General features: G+C 38.3%; 1 protein-coding gene across 5 annotated transcripts in view; it reads right to left on the reverse strand.

Annotated features, from left to right (window-relative positions):
• Nucleotides 1–19,793, reverse strand: part of LOC128642865 (histo-blood group ABO system transferase-like) — a 148,127-nt gene extending 128,334 nt beyond the window's left edge. For all 5 annotated transcript variants that reach the window (XM_053695722.1, XM_053695720.1, XM_053695724.1 and 2 more), the window contains exon 1: nt 19,443–19,793. Coding sequence is in view for 1 of the 5 variants with exons in the window: in XM_053695720.1 (XP_053551695.1) it covers nt 19,443–19,458 (16 nt within the window). In the remaining 4 variants the exon portion in view is untranslated. The remainder of the gene's footprint in view (nt 1–19,442) is intronic.
• Nucleotides 19,794–20,284: the final 491 nt, after the last annotated feature.

A 20,284-nucleotide genomic window follows, 5' to 3' on the forward strand; every position in this document is an offset into this window, starting at 1 on the left:
ATGCGGCGGTTGCTGCTCTGGCTGTTGCCAGGGAATGCGGCGGTTGCTGCTCTGGCTGTTGCCAGGGAATGCGGCGGTTTGCTGCTCTGGCTGTTGCCAGGGAATGCGGCGGTTGCTGCTCTGGCTGTTGCCAGGGAATGCGGCGGTTGCTGCTCTGGCTGTTGCCAGGGAATGCGGCGGTTGCTGCTCTGGCTGTTGCCAGGGAATGCGGCGGTTGCTGCTCTGGCTGTTGCCAGGGAATGCGGCGGTTGCTGCTCTGGCTGTTGCCAGGGAATGCGGCGGTTGCTGCTCTGGCTGTTGCCAGGGAATGCGGCGGTTGCTGCTCTGGCTGTTGCCAGGGAATGCGGCGGTTGCTGCTCTGGCTGTTGCCAGGGAATGCGGCGGTTGCTGCTCTGGCTGTTGCCAGGGAATGCGGCGGTTGCTGTGAGTGTGCGGCGATGACATCATTGCCGCATGTCTCTTCCCCTCTGAAGCCGGATCCCTTGAGCTCCTTTGCGCAAATCGGTGTCTATGTAAGTACTTGCATAACGTGCATTCACTGCCCAAGTAAAGGTGTTACTGTGTGTGCTCTTTTTGTGACAAACACAAACGTTTTATAAGCTCCCATGATAACAGAACCTCAGCCATGGACTCCTTCTGGTGCACAGAGAGGGATTACGGGTTTGTTTAGGATTGTGATTACCTCATATCTATTGAGGGTTATAAATGTGAGCTCAATATTAATGGGGCACTGTTTAGGGAATAAGCAGTGTTTTTATTAAACAGCGTTGCACTATTATTCTGTTTCTGCTTTCCTTTTTACATACCAACAACCGGATGAAAGTTTCTCTATATTGCAAGAAGCACTGAAGTCATAACTTAGAACCCACACATATCTGGCGGCGGATATCGTTTGGTGGCATCACAGCCCTCCAGGATTGCATAGAACTTACCTCATACCTTTTAACTGGCATCTGTTATTAGTATTGCTCTACGCATAACCTGAGCGAGAGCTGACATACCGATCAACTGGACATTGTGAAAAACTTTTACCATACAATAGGATATTTTTCTATTATTGTCCTATCACCATTTGCCGTATAGACAACTTAATATTACATGGGTTAACTTGTTTGAATCAGAACACTTAAACATTTGTTTAATTTTTTCCCATTCATTGCGCTATCCCACCCCTTGCCTACACACATTTTTTCGATTACGCAAAGTCAAGTGAAGTCAGTGGGGTACTTCACTTTACCTAGCACAGGGATCTGGCTTAAACATTTGTTGATATTTTTCCATCCATTGTGCTGTCCCCACCCTATATATATATATATATATATATATATATATATATATATATATATATATATATATATATATATATATATATATATATATATATACATATATACATATATATATACATACACACACACACACACATACACATCATACATATACTACAAACTTTGTAATATCAGTGTGCACTAATGCATTCGCATCCACATACATATTTTATATACACTGTGTGCAGAATTATTAGGCAAATTAGTATTTTGACCACATCATCCTCTTTATGCATGTTGTCTTACTCCAAGCTGTATAGGCTTGAAAGCCTACTACCAATTAAGCATATTAGGTAATGTGTATATCTGTAATGAGAAGGGGTGTGGTCTAATGACATCAACACCCTATTTCAGAAAAGTCAAAAATAGTGAGATATCTTGCAGAGGGATGCAGCACTCTTAAAATTGCAAAGCTTCTGAAGCGTGATCATCGAACAATCAAGCGTTTCATTCAAAATAGTCAACGGGTCACAAGAAGCATGTGGAAAAACCAAGGCGCAAAATAACTGCCCATGAACTGAGAAAAAAGTCAAGCGTGCAGCTGCCAAGATGCCACTTGCCACCAGTTTGGCCATATTTCAGAGCTGCAACATCACTGGAGTGCCCAAAAGCACAAGGTGTGCAATACTCAGAGACATGGCCAAGGTAAGAAAGGCTGAAAGACGACCACCACTGAACAAGACACACAAGCTGAAACGTCAAGACTGGGCCAAGAAATATCTCAAGATTGATTTTTCTAAGGTTTTATGGACTGATGAAATGAGAGTGAGTCTTGATGGGCCAGATGGATGGGCCCGTGGCTGGATTGGTAAAGGGCAGAGAGCTCCAGTCCGACTCAGACGCCAGCAAGGTGGAGGTGGAGTACTGGTTTGGGCTGGTATCATCAAAGATGAGCTTGTGGGGCCTTTTCGGGTTGAGGATGGAGTCAAGCTCAACTCCCAGTCCTACTGCCAGTTTCTGGAAGACACCTTCTTCAAGCAGTGGTACAGGAAAGAAGTCTGCATCCTTCAAGAAAAACATGATTTTCATGCAGGACAATGCTCCATCACACGCGTCCAAGTACTCCACAGCGTGGCTGGCAAGAAAGGGTATAAAAGAAGAAAATCTAATGACATGGCCTCCTTGTTCACCTGATCTGAACCCCATTGAGAACCTGTGGTCCATCATCAAATGTGAGATTTACAAGGAGGGAAAACAGTACACCTCTCTAAACAGTGTCTGGGAGGCTGTGGTTGCTGCTGCACGCAATGTTGATGGTGAACAGATCAAAACACTGACAGAATCCATGGATGGCAGGCTTTTGAGTGTCCTTGCAAAGAAAGGTGGCTATATTGGTCACTGATTTGTTTTTGTTTTGTTTTTGAATGTTAGAAATGTATATTTGTGAATGTTGAGATGTTATATTGGTTTCACTGGTAAAAATAAATAATTGAAATGGGTATATATTTGTTTTTTGTTAAGTTGCCTAATAATTATGCACAGCAATAGTCACCTGCACACACAGATATCCCCCTAAAATAGCTATAACTAAAAACAAACTAAAAACTACTTCCAAAACTATTCAGCTTTGATATTAATGAGTTTTTTGGGATCATTGAGAACATGGTTGTTGTTCAATAATAAAATTAATCCTCAAAAATACAACTTGCCTAATAATTCTGCACTCCCTGTATATAATACTGTGCATAACCTTTGCAGTACAGTGTTTACTTGTCCTTTCAGGTTTAAGTCTCTCTCTCTTTACAAAGAGCTTTTTTGTATCTTTAGAAATACATTATTTCAAGGAAGTTAAAAAGGGAAACTGAACCCACATTTTTTATTTCGTGATTGAGATAGAGCATGACATTTTAAGCAACTTTCTAATTTACTCCTATTATCAATTTTTATTGGTTCTCTTGCTATCTTTATTTGAAAAAGAAGGCATCTAAGCTTTTTGTTTTAGTTTAGAACTCAGGACAGCACTTTTTTATTGGTGAATGAATTTATCCACCAATAAGCAAGGACAACCCAGGTTGTTCACAAAAAATGGGCCGGCATATAAATTTACATTCTTGCATTTCAAATAATGATACCAAGAGAATGAAGAAAATTTGATAGTAGGAGTAAATAGAAAGTTGCTTAAAATGTCATGCTCAATCTGAATCACGAAAGAAAAAATGTGGGTTAAGTGTCCCTTTAACATTATAATAGAGTTAGATCTGGTGTCTTTCACAGTTTATTGCTGTGGGCGATGACATTTCATCCTGAGCACTTGTTTACCTTCCTGCCATATTCCCTAGGCTACGGGGTTTGTTTCTATGATACAGGATAGTAACATGCAAAACGTTGTTCCTTGTGTAACACTGATCATGTGATCATCTATACCCCGGAGCAAATAGTCAGCAAGCAAATATATAAAGGCAATAACTTATCCTATGCCTTATCCATGCAACTAAATAGGTCTGATGAAGCCTACAAAATAATATTCTTAAAACAGATAAAGTCATTGCACAAGCAGATAAAAATCTGATATTTATTCCTCATTACGAGTATAGGGCGTTAATAAATAACGTATGCATCATTTATCTGCAAGTTTCTAAAGGTTACTGACAATTATACATTCTACTTAGCTCAAATTACAATACTTAATAATAAAGGGATTCAATTGCCATGAAATCCTCATTTAATCCCTGGAAATAAAACAAACAAAAAAGCAAAGTCATCTCACACACCCTTTTTTATTTCAGCGGTTTATGGCTATTGCGTGATAATTATTACTATATTAAAAAGGGACACTAACCCCTTAAGGACCAAGGTTTTTCTTCCCCAGTTTCTATGCTTAAATGACCCAACACAGACAATTTTGTTATGTAGATCACTATTGATTTCACCTTAATTGTCTTCTCTTGTTCCCCAGGCTTTCTAGTGATACCCTATATGGGTATATAAAATAACAATAACTAGGAATTTAATATGAAAACAATGGTTGAAAAGAGTGCAGTTTTCTTTATAACCATAACTACTAAACTAGTGTAGCTAAATAAAAATACAGCGATGTTTTGAACATAGGACAATATGTTTTATGTATTTTTAAATAGCTATTCAAATACATTATATATATATTTATTATTATTATTATCATTCATTTATAATAATCATCTCTCTCTATTTTTTGTAACAAATTAGCATCAGATGTATGTAGAAATAAGTATTTATAAATAAATAGAACATATTTTTGTATGTGAAGAACAATGGAATGTTAAATATTAATAATAATATTTTTATGTCCGGTTAGCACACTTGTTCGGGTTTTGCGCCATTGACTTTTATGGGGGAAAAGGTTATCGCATGCGCAATATTCTACGTTCGGCTTTTTGCGCACATCAAGTTAGCGCGCAAGCGATCACTTTTACTTTCAACTTATAATATGAGCGTAACACGATGCAAGCAAAAAGTTTTCTTCTAGAGCAGTTAGCGTGCGAGTGAAAGTGCTAAATAGGGCTTCACTCGTAATCTTGCCCTTAGTGTTTAATGGCCCTTTAAAGGGTTAATAGTGTAGAGGGGTTCTGTCACTTTATATGTATATACAAATATTTTTTACTTATATGTATTTTATTGTAAAACAAAATAATTTATTTTAAAGTATTGACGTTAATATTTTCTTTAGGAATAAAATGTCTTTTCGTGATAATAATTTGTAACATAGTAGATAAGGTTGAAAAAAGACCGAAGTCCATCGCGTTCAACCTATACAAATCTAAAATAGAGCTCCAGTTAAGCTTAAATAACCCCACTAAAAGGTGATTTAATACTAGGGTTAAGGCCAGGGGGCCTATCTATCAAGCTCCGTACTTCTGGCGAGCCTGCAGGCTTGCCAGAAACACCAGTTATGAAACAGCGGTCTAAAAAACCACTGCTACATAACCCTGTCTGCCTGCTCTGATGAGGCAGACAGGAATCGCCGGAATTCAACCCAATCAGTACGATCGGGTTGATTGACACCCCCTGCTGGCGGCCGCGAGTCTGCAGGGGGCGGCGTTGCTCCAGCAGCTCTTGTGAGCTGCTGGTGCAATGCTGAATACAGAGAGCGTATTGCTCTCCGTATTCAGCGAGGTCTGTTGGACCTGATCCGCACTGTCGGATCAGGTCTGACAGACATATGATAAATTGGCCTCCAGGTGTAAACCCCGGATTCCCTAGAATGGGGAGGTGACTAGAGAGGCTATATTTTATCTCAAGTTCCCCACAAAATCTCTGCCAAGCTATAACCACATTTTGAATAACACTCGGATTACGAATAGTTGATGGCATTTTACTTGCTGGTGTATGTAAGATAGCTTTTAGAGTAAAGGGTTTAATCATTCCTCTAATTCTGAAAAGGAAAAATGGTTCGCTTCAGTTATCCAGTCTACAGCAATCTTAACCATAGTAACCCAATTGAATAGTTTAATATTCGGCAACCCGAACCCTCCAAAATCCTTATCTTGTTCCAGGAACCGCATAGAGAGACGTGCCTTCCCCTTCCCCCATAGAAACCCTGTCCCTAGCTTGTTAAATTGTCTTAAATCTGTGCTTTTAATAAATATTGGAAGAATTTGCATTGGGTATAAAAAGGCGCAGGAACAGAAAGGATTTCAACAACACAATTTTAGCTGACAAGGAGATTGGCAGTGGCTTCCACTTATCCATAATAATCTTGGCTTCACCAAATAATTTAGGAAAATTTAATGTGTACCAACAAGCGGGGTTATCCAAGAGATAGATCCCCAGGTATGCGATATGTTCTACCGTTTGGAAAGGAAAATCTCTTGGGCTATTTTTTTTACAGATCCATAGCAATTCCGATTTATTTTGGTTAATTTTATAGCCAGAAAACATGCTGAATTTGTCTATTATTCCCAGAACAAGAGGTATACTAGACTTAGTCTTGGACAAAAATAATAGCAAATCGTCTGCGTATAGAGATAGGATGAATTTACTGCGCCCAATAGAAATACCTTCCAACTCTTGTCTAAGACGTGCAGCTAATGGCTCAATTGATAAGTTAAAAAGAAGCGGCAAAAGCGGGCACCTCTGTCTTGTACCTCTAGCAAGAACTATTTTGGGAGAAAGTCCCCTATTGATTAATAGATATGAGCATGGGTTATAGTATAATAATTTTACGAAATTAAGAAAGCCACCTGTTAAACCAAACTGGGTTAAGGCCGTAAATAAGTGATTCCAATTTATTGAGTCAAAAGCTTTCTCTGCGTCCAGAGTCAATACTGCCATATCTGATTTAGGAGCCTTCCGGCCATCCTTGGTTCTATTCCAAAACGTAATCCAGGGTCAACAGTACCTTTCGTAAATTCTTGGTTAATATTCTACCCTTCATGAATCCTGTTTGGTCTATATGTATTAAAGGGACACTGAACCCACATTTTTTCTTTTGTGATTCAGATAATGCCGGCCCATTTTCGGTGAACAACCTGGGTTGTCCTTGCTGATTGGTGGATAACTTCATCCACCAATAAAAAAGTGCTATCCAGAGTTCTGAACCCAAAAAAAGCTTAGATGCCTTCTTTTTTCAAATACAGATACCAAGAGAATGAAGAAAAAATTGCTAATAGGAGTAAATTAGAAAGTTGCTTAAAATGGCATGCTCTATTTGAATAATAAAAGAAAAATGTTGGGTTCAGTGTCCCTTTAATTCATGAATACATTTCTTAAGTCTGTCTGCTACTATAGAGGTTAATAACTTATCATTTTTCAATAATGAGATAGGGCGGTATGCACTGGGTAGCTCTAGATCTTTGTCTTTTTTGGAATAAGAGTAACAACCGATGTAGTAAAATACAGTGAGTCCATCTTATTATTAATATAGTATTTATTAAACATACATATTGGGATACTGAATTAACTTATTAGTTGACTAGAGAACCATTTTGCACTTGCCATAAAGATTTTACAGTCCAACCATATAAAAGTATGGAAGCTTAGTAGACTACCCTGATCAAGGTCTATTCTACCCAAAGGGAAAGTACCAGAGATCCACAGATACAACCAGTTGAACAAACAAAGGCACCCTTGAAGTGTATTACCCTAATAAGTATTATCATTGCGATTGGAGCGGATCATATGGGCCGTCTGAATTCCTGCATCAACACCTGTGATGTATTGGCGTGTCTGTCAGACGACTCGTAACAGTTCCGATCTGCTGTGTCTGGCACTCCGGATGTGCCACTGCCCTTGTGAGTAGGTCCTTTTAGGGGAGGTATCCTCTGTTGTGCTGTACTTTTACTACACCAGATGGTACTGTTCTATTTGGCGTCTCTCTGCTTCTGTTTTCTACAGTACCTTTCTTTACACATACTTCTATCAAGAGCACTGCCATCACTTGGGGACTTGTATTTAGCTCCAAACAAGCACACCCCTCTAGGGCTCTCTGCTTTAGTAATCTCCTGACTATTTATTAAACAACTTAGCTAAAGTATCAGAGATATTCTCCTTCAATATTTTGTAAAATTCAGTTGGGATCTGGTCCGGTCCTGGGGCTTTATTCATTTTACCCTTCTCTATAGCTACAACAACGTATTCTACCTCTATTGGCTGATTTAACTCTTGAAGCTGTTCTGGGGACAATTTGGGCAAGGAGATTTTACCCCAAAAAGTTTCTTTTGCAGTATCATTGGTTTTCTGCAGTGAATATAATTCTTGGTAATATTCATATAATATTTTTCTAATATCTTGTGATGAGGTATATCTTTTATCATTCTTAATTATACTTTCTATATTATTTCTCCCCCCCCCCCTGTTTTAATCAGTTTAGCCAGGAACCTAGCAGATCTACCATGATAACTCGTAAGAAATTACTTTGATTTAAGATCTTCCCTCTGTCCCTTCAAGTTTTGCTTTTTTATACTTTTCCCAAGAGTTACTGTTAGGGTTAACTATATACACCTTATAAGAATTCCTCAATTGATTAGTTAGAGATCCCTACCAATTGTTTTTTTCTTCCATTTAACCAAATACGCTCTAATCTCGCCACGGAGGACCGCCTTCTCCGCTTCCCAGAAGGTCTCTACTTTATCCAGATATCCCCTATGATTGCCAAAATATTCTGTCCAAGCTTGGACTAAAAAAGTCTTAAATTCATTATCCTGTGAAAGATGTTTAGGAAAAAAAGAAGATATTCTGCTTACACTGCTTTCTAGACCCTTCCACCTCTAGGGTTATTATTGCATGATCTGAGATCACTATATCTTGGATGGTCGGATTCAGGTCTAATTTAATCATACTATCAGCTATCAAAAAGAGATCAATTTGTAACATTGCCCTGTGTGATTTAAATTTGCATGAAAATGCCTTTATGTTCTGGATTTTTAATTCTCCAAATCGTATAAGTTTAATGTATTCATACATTTTTAAAAGTTTTCCTTTCTCTATTCCTATCTTGAGGGTTTATACCTATCCTTATTCTATCTATTTGGGGACATATTGTCATATTGAAGTCTCCTGCAATTATTAGATTTTTATCAATATGAGGAAAAAGTTTAATATATAAAACATCCCAAAAATTTGGATCTATATCATTTGGAGCATATACATTGCACAGCACGTATGTTGTACCCCTACACGCTATCTCCGTTATAATATATCTACCATTTTTATCACATTCCTGAGATAACATAGTATATGCCAAAGTCTTAGAAAAAAGGAAGGTAACCCCTCTCTTACGTGTCAGACATGGAGTGGTTATAACATTTCCCACCCACTTACATTTCCGTTTAGGAATTTCTTTTTCATTTAGGTGGGTTTCTTGTAAAAAAAAAAAAAACACGTCTGGTTTATATTGTTTAAGTTGCTTTAAAATAATACTTCTTTTAGCTGGGAAAGTGATTCCCCCCATATTCCAGGAAAGAAGATTCAACATTTATATACACCAATTAATACTAATTTTAGAGCGTGGGTGAGCAGGGGAAAAAAAGCCTCTAAAAGCTATCAATATAAAACCCATCTCTAACATGTAAAGTTATTTAACCAAATTTCAGAACCACCTCATAATATCAACTTACAGTTTTCATGTACCCTTTAGCTTCCTGGGGATTATTTAAAGTGTAATTTTCTCCATTTACATTTACAATTATTTTGCAGGGTAGGTCATGCTTGCCTGAATACCTTTTTTAAACAGAGTTGAGCAATATGGGGCCATCTCTCTTCTTTTGAGAGAAGTTTCTAAAGAAAAATCCTGAAATAAGATTTTATCTTGACCTCGCATCAGCGGATTTGATTTCCTATGACGACTCATCAACATGACTTTATCTTGAAAACATAAATATTTAACCATTACTGGTCTAGGCTTAGAAGTACCGTCAGGGTTGAGTTGAGCTATACCCAGTCTATGTGCTCTCTCTACCACAAGTGGCTTCTCCATAGTATGGGGGCCTAATAAGTGGGGTAATTCAACTGAAGCATAGTGAACTAGATCTTGCTGTTGGATGAATTAGGGCAATCCTATTTTTACATTGTTCCTGTGGGAACGATCCTCTAGATCTTCCAACCGTGCTTGTAGTATTTTAATTAAATCCCCGTGATTTTTAACAACTGACTCTTGTATCCCTGCTTGATCTTCCAGATCAGAGACCCTTGATTCTACCTCAGAGAGCGGTGATGCAAACTGCCTCACCTCCCCAGAGATTTCGGCTTTAAGTATGTTAAATTGAGGCATAATCAGGTCTGCAATCTGATTGATCAGGTTTTGCTTATCCGCGTTTAGAGATACTGGTGACTGGATTTCTAAACTGTTTTCTATCTTGCTAATCTTAGCTTTCTTTTCCCTTTGTTTTGCCGGCATAGCTGGCAATTTGGTTTTAACCTGCGTGACAAACCTTTCCATAAAAGGCACTCAAAGTGCATCAAAAATACAGCCCAAAAAGAGAAAAAAAGAAAAAGAAGAGAAAAAAAGGAAACCAAAAAAAAAATGGTGCAAACAATCACAGTATGTCTGTATAAAAAAAAGAAAAGAGGTTTAGACCTGTCTTACTATACTAAGTGAATAGAGCAGTACATCTGTGTTCAGAAGAGACTGATTTGTGGCTCTGCAGCTTTGTGAATTATATAGTGTCTTGTGTCTATACCATAGTGTACAAGACTAAGTCAGTATTATAAGTGACATACAATAAGTGTAACCGTGTGGATGTGTATAATTGCATGCTGTGCTGTTATATAGTTTTATGTTTCTTAAAGGGACAGTCAAGTCCAAAAAACTTTCATGTTTCAAATAGGGCATGTAATTTTAAACAACTTTCCAATTTACTTTTATCACCAATTTTGCTTTGTTCTTTTGGTATTCTTAGTTGAAAGCTAGATCTAAGACGGCTCATATGATAATTTCTAAGCCCTTGAAGGCCGCCTCTAATCACATGCTTTTGTATTTGCTTTTCACAGCAGGTGAGAGCTAGTTCAGGTAAATCCTATAGATAACATTGTGAGCACGCCCGGGGATTGTGGCAGACACTGCACTAATTGGCTAAAATGAAAGTCAATAGATAATAAATAAAATGTCATGTGATCAGGGGTCTGTCAGAAGATGCTTAGATACAAGTTAATCACAGAGGTAAAAAGTGTATTAATATAACAGTGTTGGGTATGAAAAACTGGGGAATGGGTAATAAAGGGATTATCTATCTTTTAAAACAGCAAAAATTCTGGTGTTGACTGTCCCTTTAATCGTGTTGCTTACAGCTGAAGTGTAGTGCAACCAAAGCGCCAAACATATCAACAAATGGTAAAAAAAAAATTAAGAGAGAAAGGAAAACATATATAAAACTGTAGTTACAACATGTTTATATCAGGTTATAACCAGCTTAGCCTACAGAATTCTCTTATCCAGTGTCAGTTCTTTAAAGCATCCAACAGAGGCCTATAAACCCCCAAATATACTTTCAAACTTGTCTTGAATTAAAATTATTCATTTGGACATTCAGGTGTTCTTAGGGACCCATGTGAAATCTTCTTCCAAGCAGCTATAAAAACCTAAAGCACAAGTTATTTAGCTCAGAATGACCCCTTCTATAATTAAGGAGTGAGTCCGCTTCAACAGCACAAAAAAAAAGGCTTTAAAAGGGACCAAGTTATCCAGCATAGGGCACAATGACTGGTATACCATTCAACAGTCTCACGATAAGCTTGTGACAAATACTTGCTATTCTAGAGCAGTTTTGGGACTCTTCTTCCACCTTATGTATTCAGTTCCTCTGCCCAGCTTAAGCTATGTGACCATTACTTTCTTTCATGCCCCTGCCCTTTTGCTTTAAGCAGGCTAAGTGTAATATTAGCCCTGGTTACTACCTTCGGCTGCAGGCAACAACGAACCTTCGCCAGTTCCTAGAGGGTGTCTGCCTTCTCATATGGTAGTCTTCCGGTTATTCCACATAGGTCTGATTGAGGCCTCCTTCACCGCTCTGACTCTCCAGTTAACCAGGTAGATCTTCCTGCCTGCACTTCTGAATAGGCACACAGGAGTGAAGGATGACTTTCAAAGCTCACTGTTGCTCCATAGATCTCTTTGGTCTCTGCTGATCCATCCAGCCTCTCTCACTGGCTTAGCGGGTTTTTAATTGTAGCTCTGCGCAGGCATTCAGAAACGTGGAGTATCTTGCATGCCTCACTGTCGCTCCATGTGTCTCTTTGCTCCCTGCTAGCCTGCACCGTTCCTCTCACTGGCTTAACGGCTCTCAGGCTCTTGCGAGTGTACTTGCGAGCTTCGCCTATGAGAGTCTCAGACCCTCCATTCGACTGCTTCGACTCCACCACTTAAAATACCCCTTTAGGTTATATCCCCAGGAGAGGGGTGGAACTTTAGTGTGCAGGGGTTAAGGCCTTAACGACTAGGCCCGCCTCGCCCACTGAAGAACTTCTGAATCGCTGCTGCTTTCTCTCAGCTTGGGTGCATGGATCGGCGTGGAGGGCTTGGATGGCTTGAATTCATCCAAGACTGTCGGACGCTGTGCTCGTGCTTCTCTGCGAGGCCCCTCCCCAAACAGAAGTCCTGCCCGAGTAACCTGTGTTTTAATGGGGAAACATTGCAGTGAGCTTGTAATATTCAAAGCTCTGCCTTTCATGGTAGATGCACTTTTTCAGACATTTTGGTCTCTCTGGCTCTTCAGCGGCATTTCTAGTGACTGTACAGTAAAACTAAGTTTACATATCGCAGAGGAGTGGCAATTTGGTCAGACTTTTGGTAAAGCTGCGATCCCTGTTATTTCCTATGGGAGACACATAGCCGCCCATCAGAACAGAGACGTTCAGAACACTTTTTTGCAATATAATCACCAGACACATGGATTGCAAGGCTGACAAGGCCAAAAGGGCAATTTGTTGTGGGTCTGACAATGTATTTATCATCAGGACTGCTCATCAAAGTCACCTTCATGAATTGTAACCATTAAATTCTACTTCATATTCAGATTAAATGTGACAAACAGAAACAGTCAGCTTTGCTTATCAGTAGGGACTGTTTATTCTTCAAAACTGCACACTAGCATATAACACTGCTGTATGATTATCTCAGAGCACAAGGTCATTCTATGTTTAAGCATAACACAAGTGCAGAGGATAACAAGTCAAACAGGTATTTACTGGGCACAATTGCTTTATTAACAACTTAATGAGCCCAACGTGCCTGAAGCATTAAAGGGACAGTATATACACATTTTCGTATAACTGCTTGTAATAGCTTCTGAGTGGTTTACAGATGGCGCTGATCTTTGAGATAAATATTCCAATTGTGTAGATGTCTCTACCAAATAAAGGAAAAGGGCTTGGCGGGTATATTATAGGTGCAGTATACTCACTCCATAAAATTATTTTGTCAGCAGAACTGGAGCAGAGTTTCATTTGTGTGTAAATCTCAACCAAACTAGGAGAAAATAAAAGCTCCAATGAGGGTATAGTAAGTCACTTTGTAATATATTAATTAGTAACTCACTCCATTAAAAACCGGATTGCAGTGATGTCACAGCAACAGAAGAAAACAAAGACACTATGTGTATATAAAAGAGAACAAAGCTTTAACATTAAGCTCAGCTCAACGCGTTTCAACGTTAAAAACGTCTTTTTCAAGAGCAAATAAAAACAAGTGTAGATTGCAATCCAGTTTTTAATGGATCAGCGACATCTGTAAACCACTCGGGATCTATTTTGTTCAGTCTTCTGGGAGAGACTGCAAGAAGGCAATGGTCAAAATGAGAGTATTGTTTCTTTGTCATTTTGTGCAAGATTATTGTTTATAAGATCTTAACATAATCTGTACATATTTTTGAACACATATCTGCATGTAATAGACACTACTATAAATAGTAATATGCACAGATACTGATATAAAAATCCAGTATAAAACAATTTAAAAACTTACTTAGAAGCTTCCAGTTTAGCTCTGTTTAAAAGGTTACTGGAACACCCACTGCAAGTGGGAAATAGCAGACACACTCCCTTCCTCTGCATATGAAAAGACCCTTTACACAAACAGAAGCAAGCTGGAGTAGGTATACGTCAGTATTCTCCTAAAACTTTGGGGCTTGGTTAGGAGTCTGAAAATCAGAGCAATGTTATTCAAAAATAAGCAAAACTATACATTTAAAAACAAAAAAAAACAAAAAAAACACAACAACAACTGTATGAATGGATCATCTACAAAACATTTATGCAGAGAAAAATCTAGTGTATAATGTCCCTTTAAAGGACCAGTAGATTTGCGTAATAAACAATTTCATGATAAAAATACAAACACAACAGCACTTAGTCTGAACTTCAAATGAGTAGTAGATTTTTTTACTGAAAATTTTTTATAGTTGTCTATTTCCACTCTTCCTGTATCATGTGACGGCCATCAGCCAATCACAAATGCATATACGTATAGTCTGAATTCTTGCACATGCTCAGTAGGAGCTGGTGACTCAAAGTGTAAATATAAAAAGAGACTGTGTTTATTTTGTTAATTTCTGCTCTATCTGTATCATGAAAGTTTAATTTTGACTACAGTGTACTGTAAAAATGTTTCCCCTTAATGTGTTCCCAATAAGTTATACTAACAGCAGAGTATAAAATGTATGCAAAATCGCTCCTTTATGTGTTTAAATCTTGCATCTTTGAAACCACAACCCATCAAACTAGGCTAAGCTTGCAGAGAGATCAGAAATCGTTATCACTCAAATGCTTATATTTCTTATCTCTGTCTCTATACAGTACTTAGAAAGAACAATTTAAAATTTTCTCTCCCACTCCCCACTAAAAGTGTAATTTCTTCTGCTTGATGTGTTCAAATAGCTTGTCAATAGATTATACTTAAGTATAGACACTTATTATAGGTAGGGATACCATTACAAAAGCAGCTATTTCAAATGTTGATATAAAAAGGCAAAGAAACTATGTTTAAATAATTTAATACACGCCCCAGGTTAAAATGGATCATTAGGAACAAATTAAAGAGAGACAGTTTACCCAAAAATGTTCTCTCCTTTAAATTGTTCCCATTGATCCATTTTACCTGCTGGAGTGTATTCAATTGTTTACAAGTGGATCATTTTCCCTTTTTGAAATGGCAGATTTAGCCTGTGGTATCCCCACCTATACTGAACGTATAGCCAAACTAAATATAGCCAGTAGAATAAATTACACTCTCTTATAATTTTCCAGTGTTCTCTCTAAGTATTGGGCTTTGGCTTACAGACAAATATAAAATAATGAAGCAAGTGTGTGTACACAAAGTGATAACATGATGAGATCTGATATTGCCTGCAAGCTCAGCCCATTGTAATAGGCTGTGGTTTTAAAGCACAACTATTTCATATACACAAATAAACTTCTCATACATGTTATACTCTGCAGCTGTTATAACAAGTCATTGGAAATACATTAATGAAAACATAATTTTACAGTATACTGTCCTTTGAAGAGGATAAACTGTTCCTGTATAGGGTCCATAAACCACCTCAGTTAAAGGGATGTAAGACAGTGCTTAAAACAAAGTAAACATAAATAGATTGTGTTAAAAACACAGCATACAGCTTACTTTCAAATTGAGCACTTATAAACAAATACCAAAAAGCGGAAATTACAGGGGTGCTGCGAAAGAGTAACAATATCAGTATGTCATTAACAATGAGAAAGTTCATGTGTCAGTCCAACTGAATAGAAATAAACCGCACAAATCACACAAAGGAATCTTCTTGGGACACCAGGCCAAGCACAGGCGGCCCCTTCTTTTAATCATTATTATAAAATAAACACGTAGAAAATATCAGTGTAGCCCTGCCCTGCCCACAGCTAAATATGTGAGCAGACAAGTTGATCATTTAAGTTGCATTCTGCCTCTTCTGAGCATGGGCAGATGCTGACTTCCAGTCTCTTTAGTTTTCACTGATTAGTAACAAGCTCATGTTACTCTGGAAGATTTAGGTCATAAAGTTAGATATGCCTTCCTGTACAGACCCCAGTCCCCGTGTATAGCTGTGGCAGGAAGTAATGGACACTGTACAAATTAAGTTGAAAAAAATAGCAAAACATTTTTAACAAATTGAGGAATAATATACTTTGCAATGATTTCTAATACATAAAGCTGGGGCTGTGTTATATCCCTCTAAAAACAAATAGTATTGTAAACTATATTAAAATAATTGTATCTGCATAGTATGCCTTCATATTCAGTCCTCAGGACCCTTAACAAGCTATTCATATTATCTTAACTAGAGCACATGTGAAATAATCAGCTCACCCATCAGCATGAATGAAACCCTATTTTTTATTAATTCAGTTAGAGCACCAATCAGCAGCTAGTAGCTCCCACAAGTGTAGGATATATACATATTCTTTTTCAACATGGATACCAAGAGAACAAAGTACATTTGAAAATAGAAGTGAAAAGTGTCTTATAATTACATGAAATTATATTTTTTATAAATCAAGAAAGTAAATAAAGAATATCCACGTATTGCTCATTAGCCTGTGTAGTAACAATCACTCAAAATAGCAGCCACCTGAGCACTTGTCAGCACACATTAGTTAAAAATACACACAAAGCCATCCATAGGCAGTCAGTGCCCATATCCACAGACAAAGCACCCCAGATATCCACAATCACACAAAAACAGGCACGCACGGGCATCATCAAGTGGAGCCGCTGCTTCTCTGTGACTGGTTCACAGACACAACAATGCAGTGTGAGGCAGCGCTGGCCCTGCAACACGCACAAATAATAATGCTGGTGAGTAGGTGGGGCTAAGGCAACTAGGCCTAGATCACAACTGGCCCCGGCCCACCGGGCAAACACCCTGTATTCCCTATAGCCAGTCCAGGCCTGGTTTAAATAAAGAGTTTGCTACCTATAGTATGTTGTTTCTCATTGTATATTTACAAACCTAATTTTATGGAATGGGGTTAAGGGACATTATACACTCATTTTTTCTTCACATAAATGTTTTGTAGATTATCTATTTATATAGCCTAGAAAGTTTTTTTTTTTTTAAATGTATAGTTTTGCTTATTTTTGAATATCATTGCTCTGATTTTCAGATTCCTAACCAAGCCCCAAAGTTTTATTTGAATACCGTCAGCTACCTTCTCCAGCTTGCTCCTGTTTGTGTAAAGGGTCTTTTCATATGCAAAAGAAGGGGGAGGGGGGGGTCTTATTTCCCACTTGCTGTGGGCTTTCCAGCTACCTTTTCAACAGAGCTAAACTGAGAGCTTCTAAGTAAGTTTTTAAACTGTTTTATACTGGATTTTTATATCAGTATCTGTGCATCTTATTCTTTATAGCAGAGTCTATTACATGCAGTTATATGAAAATTAGTGTATACTGTCCCTTTACAGGTTTCTAAAAAGGGCACTTAACACCTTTTGCTTTTGTGTAAATATTGTTCTTTGCTAGACACTCCCTAAAGAGGCCGTAAAGCAAATTCTGTGATTCGCAACTGCTGCACATAATTTGCTGGCAATTTGCAGCACTTTGAAGACGAAGGTTACAGATATGGCTTTATCACTTCTCTATGGAGCGTTAGACAAAAGCAGAATTTTTACACAAAAGAAAGAAGTTTTTATTGTCTGTTTAAGCAAAAATATAACAATTAAAAGATCTTATTTTTTGGAGGTATTTGTAACCAGAACAATGTACACAATTCATTTTCCTTATAAACGTATTGAACTTGCCTATTCTATATCAATATGTAATATATTTATGTTATACTCTGTGTTAGGAGCTATAACCCGCAACAAAAAAACAAACCTAAAAACATTTCTGTCCCTTTATTGAGAAATTTCATTTTATATAAAAAAGGCTCAGTCTCACTACTTTTGCCTGTTTATATTAAATTGTGCTATATTTTTTTAATCTCTTTCCTGTTAGTATTATCACCTATTACTTGTGCGACTTATTCTGCATTACCTGTAGCAGTCGAGTTTAGTTCAGCCAACGCTACAAGCCTGTGCATGCAAAGATGTCCCTCTAAGCTTACACCTCAGCTCATTATCTATTCCAGAACCTTACATTTATATAGCAGACACTAGAACAAGGATACCAAGGTAAACTATTATGTACTTAAATCTATACAAATATATTATAAAGTATCAAGAGTATCAACTTCCATATAAAAAATTAAGTTAGAAACTACTTTATTAGTTGTTTTTTCCCCCACTCAACACAAAATAGTGAAAGGCAGTTTTTTTTAAAAAAACAATAAAGAAATAATAATTAAAAAAAAAACTACAACAAAAACATTCAAACCAAATCAATTTACCAAACAAAAATCCATAACCAAATCCAAATAAAAAAATAAATCTGTTTATAAAAAACATGCAGATAGATAGAGAGGGATATTGATAAATAAAATGAATAGATACAGAGATAGATAGAGGTATTGATTGATAGAAACAGGGAGTGTGCGTGAGAGACGCACAGAGAGAGAGAGCGAGATAGAGACACACAGAGATGATAGAGAAAACCACAGAGAGAGCGAGACACACACAGAGAGAAACAGACACAGAAAGCGAGATACACACAGAGACATAAACAGTGTGAGACAGACACACACAGAGAGCGCAAGACAGACACACACACACACACAGAGAGCGCAAGACAGACACACACACACACAGAGCGCGCAAGACACACACACACACAGAGCGCGCAAGACAGACACACACACAGAGAGCGCAAGACAGACACACACACAGAGCGCAAGACAGACACACACACACAGAGCGCAAGACAGACACACACACACACAGAGCGCAAGACAGACACACACACACACAGAGCCCGAGACACACACACACACAGAGAGACAGAGATAGAAACAGTGTGAGACAGACACACAGAGCGAGACAGACGCACACACACAGAGAGCGCGCGAGACACACACACACAGAGAGCGAGAGACACACACACACAGAGAGCGAGAGACACACACAGAGAGCGAGAGACACACACACACACAGAGAGCGAGAGACACACACACACACAGAGAGTGCGAGACACACACACACACAGAGAGCGAGACACACACACACAGAGAGAGAGAGAGACAGACAGAGAGCGAGAGAGACACAGAGAGAGAGAGAGACAGACACACACACAGAGAGAGCGAGACAGACACACACAGAGAGCGAGACAGACACACACACACACACTGAGAGAGTGAGAGACAGACACACACACACTGAGAGAGAGAGAGACAGACACACACACACAGAGAGAGACACACACACACACACACAGAGAGAGACACACACACACACACAGAGAGAGACACACACACAGAGAGAGAGACAGACACAGAGAGAGAGACAGACACACACACACACACAGAGAGAGAGACACACACACACAAACACAGAGAGCAAGACAGACACACAAACACAGAGAGCAAGACAGACACACACACACAGAGACAGCGAGACAGACACACACAAAGAGAGCGAGACAGACACACACATTGAAAGCTGCACACAGAGAGAGTGAGATACAGAGAGAGTCAGACAAAGGATAGGACATAAACGTAGCTGTTTTCAGGTGGATGTTTCTCTGATGTACACTTTACTTTTTCTGTCCCCTCTCAATGACCCTGAAACCTCAGTATAAAATGGAATAAAAATTGCACTTACAGTTATCTGTGCACATGATGCCGGCTTTTCCTTGTAGAAGCTGGAGATCTCAGGCGTAGTTCTGTCCTCAGTAAGGCGTAGGCAGCTCTAAGACATACCTGTCTGTATGTGCAACCCAGCACACCTGTGCCAATCCGCAGTAACAAACTTCTCTTTCCCAGGAAAGCAGAACAAAAGCATTAACCAACCATCGCAAGGCAAATTTTATATGGATGCAAATGAATTTGCTAAGATGAACTGTTTAAATCCTCCTTGTGTGTATAAGACAATAATTTAGTTGACCAATATCCATCAAGAGCACAGAGTGTTTGTGTGTAAGAGAACAAGAGCCGTGGTTACACCCACAGTGGATCTAAGGACCAACAGTAATTAAGGAGAGAACAAAATCTGTTAACTCTTGACTGCCAGAGGGCTTGAGTGCATTCCATAACAAAGTGCACACCCACATTAGTCTTTGTAAAAGGTACACAATGTCTAGTCTGGTTTGGAGAGATTCTCACAAAAAAGAGATGTGTTTCAAAGCTTAAGTAGATGATGTTTGTGCATTTAAAGGTATATGAAACCCATTTAAAGGTATATGAAACCCATTTAAAGGTATATGAAACCCATTTAAAGGTATATGAAACCCATTTAAAGGTATATAAAACCCATTTAAAGGTATATGAAACCCATTTAAAGGTATATAAAACCCATTTAAAGGTATATAAAACCCATTTAAAGGTATATGAAACCCATTTAAAGGTATATAAAACCCATTTAAAGGTATATGAAACCCATTTAAAGGTATATGAAACCCAAACACGTTCTCCTTTAATTCATAACATATAGTTTTAAAAAAAGGT

The sequence above is a fragment of the Bombina bombina genome, chromosome 12, assembly GCF_027579735.1.
Source record: "Bombina bombina isolate aBomBom1 chromosome 12, aBomBom1.pri, whole genome shotgun sequence".
NCBI lineage: Eukaryota > Metazoa > Chordata > Amphibia > Anura > Bombinatoridae > Bombina > Bombina bombina.